The following is a 15,067-nucleotide window of genomic DNA, read 5'->3' as shown; positions in this document are numbered from 1 at the left end:
GGCTGCCGAGATCCGAAACCAAGGCGGAAGTCCGCGGGGGGGGCGCAAGAGTCTTACGATTGGTTGTTTCAAGTTGGATTGGTGTCGCAGGTTGGTCTGCGATAAGATGAGGTTGCCGCTCAATCCGTGGCGATGCGAGGGAGATGTGTCGATTGTGAGGATGAGAATGGTATCGGGGCAATCGCGGCAATGGCGGGGTGGACGCACAAGTGTCGATCGGCGTTGCTCTTTTTGACGTTGCGGAAAAAGATGTTTCTCTTGCGACAAAATTGCTGTCTGATGAGGGGTCGTGCAAAAGTACCTCATCTACATAATTCCATGTATATGCATCGAAGCAGTAAGATGGTAACGAATATGTCACGCTCTTGGCAAGCGACATTATACATATGGGAGTCTTCCCGGTTCACGCACGCGACGGTGATGACGTAGACGTGAATGGTATGTGAGCATCGAATAATAAGGCAGCATGCAAAATCAAGCCAAGGCCTTCGAAGCGCATACTGTAGGCCGGCTGGGATCCCGAGCAGTATCAATGTGTCCCTTGTGCATGTCGCAGTCTTGATGCAATTGTGAGAAGGGCGGGTGTGCTGGTTGGATTCCATATCCATATCTTCTTATGGATTGCTTGAGGGACATGTGATAGTTGATCGACTTGAAGTGAGGCCTCCTCGGAGCATCGGTTCACCCACCCCAAACCACGTGCCGCCAAGCGCCTTACCAAGACGGGCTGTGCAGGTTTCCGAGTTCTGGACTGAGCAAGATCAAGTAAATCTGCCAAACCCTCCTTTTCGTAGTGACGGTGTTGTGTTCTCGTTCTCGCTCATGTTCGACACGTGATCGGTACAAGTAGCAGGACGATGGTGTGCTGCTGAAGAATACAGGCATAGTTGCTGTGCATGCATCTCCACCACAGCCACAGCCACAGCCACAGCTTCCCCTTCCCATCCACTACGGAGTACTGGCATTGCGACTGTGTCTAGAAGCGCTAGCGTGGGCATCTGATAAGAGCAGCGTCGTGGACAAAGCAAGTTGAAGGCAGCAACATACGGTACTGCCCTATACACAGCACTCCTTCCACACGATCGTTCCTGCAGCGGTCAACTCTCAGGAGCACCTGCCTGGTCTCCGCCACCCCCATCACCGCCGACATGCCGTGGCTAGAGGCACCCACCGCGTTCCGCGTGCGCGAATTGGCGACCACGGCGGATCTCGCATTCAATATCAGACGACGAGCACTGGAGCAGATACCTACCATAATGGCTGTCGCAAACAACACCGTGTCTGCGCTCAAAGCCCAGCCATTACCACCTCACAGCAACCATCCGGACTTCCTACATCTTGCTGGTCTAGTCAGCGAAGCCGTGCTGGAAGTCGTCTTCGTCGCCCTCCCAGGTTTCATCGTAGCATACACCGGCATGTTCGACGCCAACAGTCAGAAGTTCGTCGCTGAGCTAAACACCATGGTCTTCACGCCGTGCCTGATCTTCACGAAGCTCGCGAGTCAATTGAACGCGGATAAGCTGTCGGATCTGGTGGTGATACCCTTCATCTTCGCTGCGCAGACCCTCGTGAGTTGGTGCGCGGCACAGCTCATGGCAAGATTCTGGGGGTTCGGTAAGAAGCAGAGGCAGAAGAACTTTATCCTGGCCATGGGTGTGTTTGGCAACAGCAATAGCTTGCCTATCTCACTTGTGTTGAGTCTGAGCAAGACGATCAGTGGGTTGCATTGGGACAAGGTGCCGGGTGACAACGACAACGAGGTGGCTGCAAGAGGTATCTTATATTTGCTCATCTTTCAGCAACTAGGACAATTATTGAGGTGGACATGGGGCTATAGTGTGCTACTTAAGCCTGCAGCAGCCTACGATGACGACGAGCGTGAGGAGGGTACAGAAGCGCATAGAATCAGGGAGGAAGGGCGGTATAGGGATGACCCGGACGAGGAACCTGACGACACCCTAATCGAAGTCGGCATAAATGGCAACCTACGCCAATCACCCGACTCTGGCTTCAATTCCGGCTCACCAAGTCAAGTCAGCTTCACATCGCGAGATAACGATGACATCCCTGAGATCATCGCTAGTACACCTGCCAACGGCAACAACATCGACAGCGAGCCACGCCACCAGATAGAGCAATCCTCGCCAACTCAAAAACGACCAGCGAACACAGTGCTGGGTGATCGCTCCCGCTCAACAGGCCACATCACGCAATTCCCATCCTACGCTAACGGCACCTCGACGAGCAAAAGCGTGAGCAAAAAAGACCATGGCTGGAAATCACCCTTCTACCAGGCCTACTACCAAACCATGCACTACCTCAGCCGCCTCCAGACCGTCATCCTATACCACTGGAACAAACTCTTCAACAAATTCCCCAAACCCATGCAAAAAGTCCTAAGCACACTCCACTACTACAACACGCACTTCTGGCGCGGCGTTTGGAGACAAATGAATCCTCCCTTATGGGCCATGCTAGCCGCTCTCATCGTCGCCTCGATCCCATCCTTACAGAGCTTATTCTTCGCGAAAGGAACCCTGGTCAATAACTCCGTCACGCGCGCCATCAGCCAGACGGGCGGTGTAGCCGTGCCTCTCATTCTAGTCGTGCTTGGAGCGAATCTCGCTCGATCCACCCTCCCGCAAGACCAACTCGCCTCCACCCCGGCCGAGAAAGCCGAAGAGCGCAAACTCCTCTACGCCTCCCTCCTATCCCGCATGGTGATCCCGACAATCGTCATGGCGCCCATCCTCGCCCTCGTAGCGAAATTCGTCCCGGTCTCGATCCTGGATGATCCGATTTTCGTCATCGTGTGTTTCTTGCTTACGGGTGCGCCGAGCGCGTTGCAGTTGGCGCAGATTTGTCAGATCAACGGCGTGTTCATGGGCGCGATGAGTAGTTTGCTCGTGGCGAGTTATGTGGGCGCGATCTTCCCGAGTACGCTTGTGCTTGTTATGTTGGCGCTTGAGGTTGTCGAGTGGGCGCAGGCGGGGTCGTGAGGGGATTGGGGAGGTTGGCACGAGGTATTGTGCGTGCATGGCAACGGCGCTGGGGGGGTGGAAAAGGTGCGAGAAGACTTATAATATAGTGCATCTGGGCGGAGAAAGTGTTTGGCCATTAGTTTCGGGGTAAACAGTTGCAGGCGTGTGTTGAAGGAGTCATTCTTGTCCATAGCTATGTCAAACCTTGCATTTGCCTTTCTAGATCGACCATCCAGCTGACGTCCTGTCTCCTCGAGAACGAACTTCCGCTGCTTTGACTCGATCTCACGGCCTGGCTGCTTCGACCATGTGGCTGGAGCTGAAACCCAAGCCAAGGCACCTCTTTCGTACCGAGCTCTCACAACTCCTAGTGCGGCCATATCAGGCGCGACTTCACTATACTCATCCCGTGAGGTCAGGTACGAATATTGATGACACTCCAAAGTCCCGAAAGCACACCACTACAACCTTGTAGCATTACGCTGTGCGTACTGCCATAATAGTGGCGCTGGGTACACCTGGACGTTTGGCAACGACACCTGTCCTGTTATAGACGTCTTACCCATCAACATGCAGGAATATGCATGAGGCCAGACGTCCCAACGAGTCTGCTCGTAGACCTGTTTAGGCTCCCATTCAGGATCGCGAGGCACGATAAAAGGACTCCCAACAGGAGGTCCTAAGGCGATGTTTCCGATTTCCGCCTCTATCTTCTGGCCTTGAGATGTCAACGTAGAGCCATGCTCTGACTTTGCAAAGGTGGTGGGAGATACGTACGTCTGCTTCACTGCAGCCCACTCGGATCAACGGTTCGCAAAGCTTTCTTCACCTGTAGCAAGTCCAATGGCAGGTTCGATGTCTGCCATCATGTCTCCGAAGTGGTCTGCTGACAATGAGATGTCTGAGAAAATGTTGACCAGTCAATGCAGTTGTTGAGCCTCTCGCTACGTTTACCAATCTACCAGCGCTTTGCGTTTCAGACCGGCTCCTGACTTTTGGAGGTGAATACTCGAGCTCTTCGGGTGACGCAACTCTTTGATACTACCAGCGAAAGTAAATGCGAGCGGCTCCATATCAAATTGTCACCTACCTTTGTCCCCTGCACACACACTGCTGGTCACGTAGGCTTCCCGCTTTAAACACAACTTTCTCCGTCGTTTGCAACCCTTGGACTTATATCAACGTCAACATCTCGAAACGCTGATATGACACTATCGACGCCAGGTACAAGTATAGACTGCAGCACAGCTGCCTCTTACTTCTCCTGGTACGACGCACCAAGCCGCCACACTAGCACGACCTGTCGAGAACCCGAAGCCAGGCACATTTTGCGCACCGACCACCGAGTCATCGATCATATCGCATGTGCGTTCGACGCAGGCGTGTCCATGCAGTTACCGCCAGTGAACCCACTTCATCACTCAGCAAATGTCTCGGCACCACCACATCGGCAGGAGGGATCGCAGGAAATTATCGCCGGGACAAGTGTGGCATCAGCTGTTCGTGACTGGCAGTTTGCAACTTGTACGCTGTCGCTGGTACCCCTTCGCTGGTCGCCTAGCTGGTGTGGTGGAGAGCGTAGGCGTGAGACTTGAAAGTGGGTTTTTGTGCCGGGTCTGAGCTGTCGGTCAGGACTCTCGATAGGTCGTTGCTGGTGCCCGTCACTGGTATGTTGCCCCTTCTCGAGCTCCTGACGTGAGACGTTTAGGCCATCAGATATTGGGCACATCGCCCAATACTGGAGGCTTTGTCAGTACTTGCGAGACTATAGACGCGCGATGAAGTGATGTTGACGCGGGAAACTGCACCCCAGTTTTCTTCTCAGCCTCGTGCTCATGTTAGAGGAAACCAGATCAGATATGATGAGTTGATCAAAGGGATCGGGCTCGTCTGAGCGAGCAGCTAATAATGGAGCTGAGGGCGAAGGTACCTTAGTAAGCTTTGGTAGCGTTGAGTACTCGCATAGACTTTATAGTAACCGTAGTTATTCTGCTCTGGCTACGAGTGCGGCATATGTGATATCGCATTGCGGGCACTAGCATCGCTATACTAAAGGCACAGTCTGTGAGCTTCATTGCCAAGTATACTCGTATTCAAGCAACATCTCCCATCTTGTGCTCATGCCGTTCATGAGCTGGAGTTGAACGTATCTGCAAGTGCTGTTCCCGGCCAATAGTGGCCTACGGTGAGGCCGGAGCTACAACCTGCATCGATGTGCGGCAGGGATTGCGCGATTGCGCATCGGATGGTGCTCCAGCTGCTCGCACTGGTGGTGGAGGTGCTAAGCTGTCGAGGTTGGTATGCAAGACATGGACAGCCTACATTGCGATGGCGAAGAAGCCTTAGAACATAGTGTATCAGAATAAAAGGATCGTGGTCGATAAAAGAGATGGTGTGAGGCGTTGAGAGTTTCGGCTGACGGAGACAAAATGCGCCACATCGACCTCGCTCGGACAGGGATTGGCTTTTGTTTACCAGACAACCAGCCGCCAATGCTCGAGCAAACCATCTAACGTGCCACTGATTCACACTCGAGGCGAGGAGCTGAAGCAACTGGAGGCTAACATAGTCCTTGACATATATTTGTGGTTTGTACAGAAGCAATATGACCACATCGCCGCCACGGAGCTTTGCGACATAGCAACCATACCTTTCGACGGTATCCCTGCACGAGCAAGCAAAAGCAGGGAAGCATTGCATCGCAGCCTACGACGATGAGTCTCAGCCCGACGGGAACACGACTGTACGATACACCCACCCCGCGACATACACACAGCGACATCAGCGGATGATATAATCGCCCGCGGACAGCAGCTAATCAGGTCAGTACATAAGCTTTCATACAGTGGAGCCAAGGATGGATACCATAGACAAGGTTGCGAAACCAAGATACTCAACCCGAAAACTGCGATTCCGTTGTTCGACTCCTACTATGAATGAAGCTATGCGATGTTCGACGTCACGTCGAACCACGCGCAACATGCCGTGTACTCAATGTCTAACTTGCTTGGTAGCTATTCCGACTTACACGGACCGATGCCGTCGCCGAATGGCGCCAACAAGTCCTCTGCGAAGAAGACCCCGGAGAAGAAGGGACAGGAACTCGGGCAGAGGCTAGCCAAGAGGAGGTCGCAAGACTTCACCTCCAAGGTTCAGGGCTGGAGTGCTGCGGTTGCGCAGCAGCATAATGAGGTCGTGGTGGTGCAAGACAGAAGTGAGGTGTCGTCCAAGAAGAAAGAGGTTGTTGAGGTTGTAGTGGAGTCGACTGTGCATATCGAAGATGACGCTGTTGCAGACGAGGTGGAGATTGAAGGTGAGGCGCCCACTACGCCGGCACACCTGGACGAAAACGGCAAGCCTTCACCAAAAGTGGTCGTGTCGGCGCATACTTCTCGAGAGGTAGATCTGGAGCGCAAGGCATGGATAAGACGGAAAAGTAAACCACAAGTCGAAGTGGCACTCGATTTGAAGCATGCCGGTCTCCCGAAGAAGCGTGTCGTTAGTGACGGCCACTGGCGTAAGGACCGGACAGCAAAGCAGGCGGCAGCTTCGACTCCAGAAAAGGAAACGACGCCGAAACCTACTGTGATCAGACGGAGCGTTGTGAATGTAGGTCTCAAGGTCCCACCGTATGTGCAAGCCTTTGTCGAGGAGGAGCGTGCACCAACTAAGGTCCGACCTCTGCGGGGGTCACACTCGCCATCACGAGAGCGCGAGCGGGAAGGCACGCCAGACTATGAAGACAGTGGTGTGAAGGTTTACATCAAGCGGAGGAAGCGATCTCAAACCACTTCTGATCCGAGTGCGTCACAAAGTAGTCTCACAGCTGGTTCGTCCGTGGAGAAAAGGACTGTCTCGACAGCAAATACGACTCCTCCGCACTCGCCTACAAAGAGGACACCGCCACGACCTTCGACTGCACCAAAGGAGCGACAGTCTCGAGTCAAGGATGTTGAGCCGGAGCAGCGCCGGCCCAGCAGATCCAAGTCGAAGCCAGATCTGAAGCCGAAAGCTGAGGTCAAGCCCACTGACAAGGTAGCGAATCGACTAGCAGCTCCGATTGCCCCCGGAGTGTACAACAAGCGTATCGATGGTTGGCTCGCGACGACATCAGATCCTTTCGTAGAGTCGCGCGACGCATCTCTGACACCCGAACCACTCGATGTGCAACGGAAGCAAACAAGAAGGTCAGGAGAGGCGCCACACGACAACTCGGATGATGAGCATCGCCGAAGCAGTGGTAGACGGCGCGCATCGCGGCAAGACCTCGGCTTTGCAACGGCTCGCCACCGCGACGATGATGAGGCGCCATCTCCTTCTGCGACGCCAACTTTACGGAGAGCGGGTGCGCGTCGTTCAACTCATTCGCCAGTTAAGGATCGGCCAGCACGAGAACGAAGTCCGCACGGTCGAGCACTCTCAACAATTGCTTCCGCTGAAACGCTGCGACCATTAGGCATCTTGGAAGGATCCGTCTTGTCACGGGCTAGTGACGGTGACGAGCCAGGCCTCCAACGTCGCTTGACGAAGCATTCAGACCTCATCTCTGTACTCTCTCGTGCGCGTGGTGAAGGCGGCCGTCGCAAGTCAACACGAAGTGTCCGACGACGACCATTGTCGAATGATGCGACCTTGCAAGACTTGATGAACGAGCTTACCACGGATGAGCTCAAATACCAGCGAGAGCTGCGCACGCTCGTAGACGGGGTGATCCCAGTACTTCTGACCTATGTTCTACAGAAGACTGACGCGACAGGAGCTAAGCGTTTGTTCTCTGGCTCTTCACCAGATGGGCAAGCGGTCACTCGTCCCATAGTAGAGATGGGTGTTGCGCTGGAGAAGCTGAAGCTCGCGCATAAACGCATACCCTTGCACGATCCTCACGAGCTTGTGAAGTGGGCCGAGAACGCATTCAACAAATATGCCGAATACCTGAAGGCGTGGAGACTTGGCTTCCAGGATGTTGTGGTCAACCTTGCGCCAGCTGACAAGGACGAGCCATCGCCGCGGAAACCCAAGGATGGCCTTGCGGCAAAGGACGGCGAAAAGGCGGATGTGCAATATCTGCTCAAACGCCCTCTGGTGCGTCTGAAGTATCTTACGAAGACCTTTAGGAGCATACAAAATCTCGAGCAATCGCCAGCTGCCGAGAGCATCGCTGAGAAGTATCACACATTGGTCGAAGAAGCTCGCCGAAGAGCAAGCGATGAGCGAGCACGACTTGAAGACGAGGCAGCCGCAAATATCGACCCTAGCAGAGCCCGAGATCCTCGCACATTAGCACCACTAGCAGAAGTCTTCATCGATCCTACCAGGACCGTCCGAGCACGAGACTACTTCGACCTGGAGGTATTCCACTCGACTGGACAGCAGCTGACATGCAAGATTGAGTTAGTCATGCGCGACGACCTACCACATCGTGGTTCCTTGAGCGATATGCTATTTTGCGATGTGTCCTTGGCTGGTCGATGGCTGCTGTACCCACCTATACCAGCTGCTTTCCTCTCCGCGCGTGCTGGCGATAAGGATGGTGAGATCATCGTGATGATCAGAGGAACTCTTTCTGGAGGCGGCGAATGGCGCGAGCTGTTGTCTCTGAGGTCACAAGATGACGGGGCCGTTGATGACTGGCTGGGCCTGCTTCGAAGTGATCCCGCGCCACCACGTTTGATGCGGCAATCGAGCTTCAATGCGCTACGGGCGTCGTATCATAAAGCAGCGGCTCGTGCGCCATCTCCTAGTGAAGTGGACGCTCCTATCGGTGAGCGTGTGTCCAAAGGCGCTCAGAAATGGGACGCCAGCGATGTCATGAGCGTAGTGGACGACCTCGCGCCGTCGGCTACCTTGCGCCGGACGAAAGCAACAAGACACCGAAGTGCAGCATCGCCCACCGAGACGGCGGACACATATGAGCAGGTACACACTAGGGCGAATCGGATTGCTGAGCAGCAACAATACGACGAAACCCCACGATCAAGGTACCACCAACGGTCTAAGTCAAGCTACTTCTCACAGAAGTCAGAGTGGTCGGCGCCATCGGAAGTATCTACTCCAAGCAAGGACTACAGCGTCTGGATGCCTTCCACAGATCGTGGGTCGAATTCTTCTGGATCCGATGATGAACGTGACGAGCCGATATCGTCCAAGCGGCCCAGCCTGCACAAGCGTACATCCTCCACGCCCTCGATGGACATGCCAACCATTCGCAAACTCCGCAAGGCTCCACCAAGCACACCGCAAAAGCCAACCGAGCATCATCGTTCACGGTCTGAGCACGAGACATATCACGAAGAACCACGGTCAGCACCCTCGAAATTGCAGAAGCGGCAGACAACACCGCCAGAAGAGACGTCAAAGCCGAAGGACAAGACTCCAGCCCAAAGGCCGACTTCCATTGGCCTGAGATCTGGTATTCTCCCGTCCTTCACGCCAAACTTCCTCAAGAAGCATCGTCGTGCCTCCTCGCCACTCAAGCATGAATACGCGCCGTCGACAGCCTCGGAGTCGCTAAGTGACAGCGACTTCTCCGACCACGACGATGTTGAGTCCATCACTTCTGAGTCATCTGCTGAGGAGCAAGCAGTCTCTACGATCGGCGAGCTCAGGGACTTCCGTAACATGCAATACGTGAAGCCTTCAAGACAACAAGCGCCAAAGCAGCCTACGCCACCCACATCAGAGTTCTCTGGCAGTGGTGGATCGCTACGACCATCGGAGTCAGCTTCGCAAGGCCCATATAGGACGATACCGCCAGCTATCTCACAGTCGCTGAAGACCGTAGCCAGTATCTTCGCCTGGTCCGAGAAAGGGACGTGGGATAGCCTGCACCCGCAAGAATGCTGCATAATCGTCACACCCGGTCTAATCGAAGCCTTTGACCTCGCACAGGCCGGCGCAGTGCTTTCCAGCCCGTCGTCTACCGACATCGTCAGCCCGTCTCAAAAGGGTGTGAAGCCACTCATCGCGCTCGAACTGACACCGCTTGTGCCACTCCGCCGCGGCACAGCCCTGGACATCTCCATCCGCTCTCCACCGACCCCAAATTCCGTCATGCGAGCTTCCAACAACTTGATGTTCCGGTCCCAGAGCAGCGAAGACTGCGAGAAACTCTACCACCTCATCAATCGCGCTCGGATAGACAATCCAACTTACATCGCCCTGCAGCAAGCACGGGGACCTGTTCCAACAAGTAATTGGGCAGAGGTCATGGACAGACGTAACGCCGCTCGCACCGCCAGCAGCTCCTGGTTACGTCTTGGAAGTAAGAAAAGCAGTACATACCGCTCTACCGCCGACGGCCGACCTCGTGCCGTCTCTACTGCAGCAACGGAATCAAGTCTCGGAACAGTGAACTCCGCCTTCTCCGCCCTCCGACGCTTCAGCGGCAGTAAGAGCGTCTTCAACATCGCCAAATCGACCTTGACATCCCGCGAGGGAACGAGGAGTACATACTCCGACTCCCTCGACTCCGGCGGCGCGCGAACACCCACGATGCACTTCGATCGAAGTATGGGCACACCTCTCGGCATCAACAACACGAAAATCCGTCTCTACGTCCGCGAATCAATGCAGAAATGGCGAGACATGGGCTCAGCGCGCTTATCCGTCCTCCTGCCTCCACGTCCACAAGGTTCACTAAACCCGGCAATTAGTGGGATGGAGAAACGGATCCTGATCTGCGGCAAGAGTAAAGGCGAGACATTGCTAGATGTCATCTTACCTGAAGGCGCCTTTGAACGGGTGGCGAGGACGGGGATTGCGGTTTCCGTGTGGGAGGAGAGTGTGGCGGCGGATGGGAGGGCGGTGGTGGCTGATACGGGGGGTGTGAGTAATGCGCGGACGAGGATTTATATGATGCAGATGAAATCGGTGAGTACCCCTATGCAACAGAAAAGCAAGGTCAATGGTGATGAGGAGATGTACTGACTTTTGTGGCTAGGAACGAGAAGCCGTATACACCTTCGGCCTGGTGGGCAAATTTAGATACTAATGCTGATTTTACTTTGTACAATGAAACGACCTGTAATGATCTGTGGAGCGGGAGTAGATTTATACACTTTGGGAGGATGATTTGAGCGAACCTTAGCGAGAGGCGTTTCTGGTCATGAGTTTGGGCTTGTCATAAAGTGGCTGAAAATATTGTAGAGGATGGCGCATGTAGATTGCTGCGATCAAGCTACTGTGCGATAATCTGATAGATGTCTCGTTCAAGATCCTTTCGGTTCCGACTTCACGACTTGTATTCATCCAGTTGGTCCCCTTTCCAAACACCGGTCCTCCAACTCTGCCGGATGCTCCGGTGGCTTGCCATTGCTACATTTATCCAACATCGAGACTCCGAGGCGCTACCCTTCGTAGCCTGGCATAGAGCTTGGCTCTGCCCGGGACCACTTCCTTCCGGATATCCTCTCTGATGACGTGTAGTTCGCTCGACTTCGTGACCCTCTCAGACTGTCTTGAGCTCGACCGACTAGATATAACAATTCAATCGGTACCATCTGCCAGCGTCCGCGATCGATGGCTGCAGAGTTCTATCCCTGATCTCTCTCCGAAACCATGTCCATATTGCTAAAGCAGTCCCCTATGTTGAGGCTCATTTCAGCCAGTAGGACGAGGCTTACTACTCAACGGCAAAGGTGGTGGCTCAGGCGCTCCGGCACTACTAGCAGGTCTACTACCTCCAGCCGCACTATGCAACGCACTCCTCTTTGGCGGTGGAGGCGGCGGCGGCTTCTTCGCTGCTGCCACTGCTGCTACAGGCGCAGATGGTGCCGTAGGAGCAGACGGCTGTGTGGGCGAAGATCCAGTGTTCATCCGTGAGAATCGCTGCTGCAGCTCACTAAGCTGTGGTCCTCTCGGTGCTGAAGGCGCTTGTGGCTGAGTCGAGGAAGTGGGAGATCCGATGCCGAAGCCTGGGACAGAGACTCCGGCTTGAGATAGCCGGGTCGCTGCTCCCTGGGCTATAGCGGCTGGATCATGGATAGGTGATTGTGTCGCCTCACCATAAGTGGGAGGAGGTGCAGGCGTCCACTCGCTCGGATTCTCCGTCATACGTGGAGGTAGTGAAGGTGGAGGCCTACTCGCTTGTCGCGTCGGTAGACCAGGAGTTTGTCGAGGTGGCAGGCTGGGCGAGGCTGTTCGGGCAGGACTACTACTACTTCCTGCTGCCGCATCTCCTCTTCGTATGGGAGGTTTCGGCAGGTTGTCTGTCCGTAATCCAGTCGTGTCTTTGCTATACGGTTTCGGCGGGCCTTTCACTTCTTCCTCCTCCACCACCTCCTGCTGCTGCCTCCGAGATGGCGTAGGGATAGGCGATCCGAGCCCACCAGATGGCTCTGAGTATGCGGATGACGAGGATGGAACATTCGCAGCATTGCCATAAACCCCCGTATGCTTCGGCGGAGCACCAAAAGAATCCGGATCTTTCAACGTCTTCAACGGCGCCGAAGTGTGGTTTCGCGTGGCCTCATGCGGATCGGATTTTTTCCCCGTTGCCATACCCTTGAGGTCTTCTTTCCAGGTGTCACGACTGATTTTTGGATCGCCGGCGGGCTTCCAGCCGCCTTTCGCTACGCTTTTCAATTTGTCCATTTTGTGCTCGGGAGCGTCTCCGCACTGTAGGATAAGAATAAGAATGCTGGACGACGTGAATATGGTTGGTGGTAGCTCAGGCAGTACCTAAAGCCTCGGGGTTAACTTGTGGTTAAGGCCGATGACGAGGGCTCGTTGGTCTGCCATGCCATGCCCATCAAAACCGTATATACCTGGCTTCCAGTCACTGTTGCAATGTATCCCGAGACTGTGCCCATTGTAGGCGAACATGACTTCGGAAAGGTCGCTTCGATCCCTGAACATCTGCCTCATTCCACCGCCTCTAACACCTCCCTACCTCTCCGACTCCACACCGAAGGACATGGCATCGACAAGTATCCAGCCAAAGTTCACGCCCGTCGCGTAGCAGAAGAGCTCGGAGACGTAAAAGGTCTCATCGTGCTTGCCGCTGCTCAGTCAATACTATGGCCCGACTCGGACATGCCACAGCCGTTCCGGCAGGACCGCTACTTCTACTACCTGAGCGGATGCAATGAGCCAGGCTGTTACGTGACTTACGATCTACAGAGGGACGTCTTGACGCTTTGGCTACCGACGATCAACAAGACGAGGGTGGTATGGCAGGGTAGGGGCAGTACGGTGGAAGAGGCACTGGAGAAGTACGACATCGACGAGGCTAAGTATCTCACGCACGAGACGATGGAGCCCAGGATCGTGCGTCGAGGTCATCAGCCCAGCCGACACAACCGTGACCTTCTCATCAACTACATATGTTCCATCACCGGCCACTCAGATGAAGTGGCAGCTTTAAGTTCAGAACACCTCTACTGCGATCGCCTCGTCTCCAAATTTTGCCCAAAGCACCAGCGAAAGAATCTCCGTTACGCGATAGACACATGTCGAGTAATCAAAGACGAGCACGAAATCAATCTCACTCGGAAGGCGAACAATACAACAGCCGCGGGCCACGAAGCAGTGCTCCAGCACCTCCACCAGTTGACCAACGAAGCAGAAGTGGAAGCGGAGTACATGCGCATCTGTATAGCTCACCATGCTAAAGAGCAGGCATATAGTCCCATAGCTGGCTCCGGTCCGAATGCGGGTGTGTTGCACTATGTAGCCAACAATGAGCGGTTTGGAGATAGGAAGATGATGGTGTTGGATGCCGGGTGTGAGGTTTCCTGCTACGCCTCGGACGTCACACGCACGCTTCCTTTGAATCGTAAGAAGCCTGGTCACTGGCCAAGTAAGGAGTGCGAGAATGTGTACAGAGTCGTGGAGGGAGTACAGGAAGCCTGTATCGCTCTGATGAAACCTGGCAATAGTTTCCGAGATATCGCGTGGCATGCTACGAACATGACTACGCGTGGACTGCTGGATCTCGGGGTTCTGAAAGGAGATTGCGAGGAGGTTCTGGCGCAGGGCACATGGCGGGCTTTCTTTCCGCATGGTTTGGGTCATCACATGGGGCTCGAGGTGCATGATGTTTCGCCTGGACCACGACCGAAGGAGGATTCTTCGAAGTCGATGAGCGTTGAGGATTCGCATATTGCTGTGCTGCCGCCTTCGTGGCAGCTGATGTCTTCCTGGCTCGCCACTGAAACCTTGCCTACATCTACCTCAGGTGCAAGGCCTGATTATGCGCTGCTCAAACCAGGGATGATTATCACAGTCGAACCGGGCATCTACTTCAACTCCTTCCTACTCGAGAATTTCTTCTTGAATGATCCGAAGCATGCCCAATTCATCGACAAGGAAGTTCTGGAACGTTATATGGACGTCGGTGGTGTCAGGATTGAAGATGACATTCTCGTTACGAAAGACGGGTATGAGAATTTGACAGTGGCGCCTAAGGGCGAGGCGATGCTTCAGTGTATTCGCAGGGGTGCTGAGGAGGCGGCGAGGAGGGAGAGGGGTGAGATGTATAGGGAGGCGATGCCATGAGTCTGGTCATCTGTTTGCCAGACGCGAGACTCAGGAGTCCCCCACAACAGCAGAAGCCTAGCGACCTCCATTCTGCCAAAGAAGAGGACAGGCGAAAGGCTCGAACTTAGTATTCCGCGAGATTTCACCAACCAGCGTCTTTTCGCTTGCGTAGCCCAATGGCCGACGATCCTCGTCGACACCACGAGCAGAGCCTGGCTGTGTGTTACACTACTTCACTAACGGACACGTCCGACGTAGCTCATCCACCCTCTGTCTCGGGAATACTTGGCACGATGGTGTGAGGTTGATGGCAATGGCCCATTGCAGAACGCGAAGTCGGAGCAGCAGGAATCTTGTACTATCTATACACACATGTGTATATACTCGCCCGTTTCATGTTGGCAATTCTAGCTCTCGTCTCGTCCGCTGTGCACGTTGGGTACAGCTCGGTAATACTACTTCCGCAAGCTTACTCGGCAGTTGAGCTCCAGGTCGTGCTGTCTCCACAATCCTGCTGAACTTCCACGAAGCAGTACCGTGCTATATGCATTCTACCCATAGGGTTGTGTACATGGAGATGCGCTTATAATGTGGGTCAACGAAACGAC

General features: G+C 54.3%; 4 protein-coding genes across 4 annotated transcripts; 3 read left to right on the top strand and 1 right to left on the bottom strand.

Moving 5' to 3' along the window:
- Nucleotides 1-1,148: 1,148 nt before the first annotated feature.
- On the top strand, nucleotides 1,149-2,999 carry LTS14_000941 (uncharacterized protein; the record flags this gene model as incomplete). The annotated part of the gene is made up of 1 exon (XM_064833650.1): nucleotides 1,149-2,999. The coding sequence occupies one exon, from the start codon at nucleotides 1,149-1,151 to the stop codon at nucleotides 2,997-2,999; it is 1,851 nt and encodes a 616-aa protein (XP_064698611.1).
- A 2,976-nt stretch (nucleotides 3,000-5,975) lies between these two features.
- LTS14_000940 (uncharacterized protein) lies at nucleotides 5,976-10,971 on the top strand (the record flags this gene model as incomplete). Its single annotated transcript, XM_064833649.1, has 2 exons — nucleotides 5,976-10,850; nucleotides 10,921-10,971. The coding sequence occupies 2 exons, from the start codon at nucleotides 5,976-5,978 to the stop codon at nucleotides 10,969-10,971; spliced, it is 4,926 nt and encodes a 1,641-aa protein (XP_064698610.1).
- A 699-nt stretch (nucleotides 10,972-11,670) lies between these two features.
- Nucleotides 11,671-12,572, bottom strand: LTS14_000939 (uncharacterized protein; the record flags this gene model as incomplete). The annotated part of the gene is given in 2 exon segments (XM_064833648.1): nucleotides 11,671-11,807; nucleotides 11,822-12,572. The coding sequence occupies 2 exon segments, from the start codon at nucleotides 12,570-12,572 to the stop codon at nucleotides 11,671-11,673; spliced, it is 888 nt and encodes a 295-aa protein (XP_064698609.1).
- Nucleotides 12,573-12,722: 150 nt separating this feature from the next.
- On the top strand, nucleotides 12,723-14,477 carry LTS14_000938 (uncharacterized protein; the record flags this gene model as incomplete). The annotated part of the gene is made up of 1 exon (XM_064833647.1): nucleotides 12,723-14,477. One exon carries the CDS (start codon nucleotides 12,723-12,725, stop codon nucleotides 14,475-14,477), a length of 1,755 nt encoding a protein of 584 aa, XP_064698608.1.
- Nucleotides 14,478-15,067: the final 590 nt, after the last annotated feature.

Source organism: Recurvomyces mirabilis, assembly GCF_035927965.1.
Source record: "Recurvomyces mirabilis strain CCFEE 5264 chromosome Unknown scaffold_2, whole genome shotgun sequence".
Taxonomy (NCBI): domain Eukaryota; kingdom Fungi; phylum Ascomycota; class Dothideomycetes; order Mycosphaerellales; family Teratosphaeriaceae; genus Recurvomyces; species Recurvomyces mirabilis.
The sequence above is the reverse complement of the archived record's forward strand: the minus strand, read 5'-3'. Positions and strand labels throughout refer to the sequence as shown.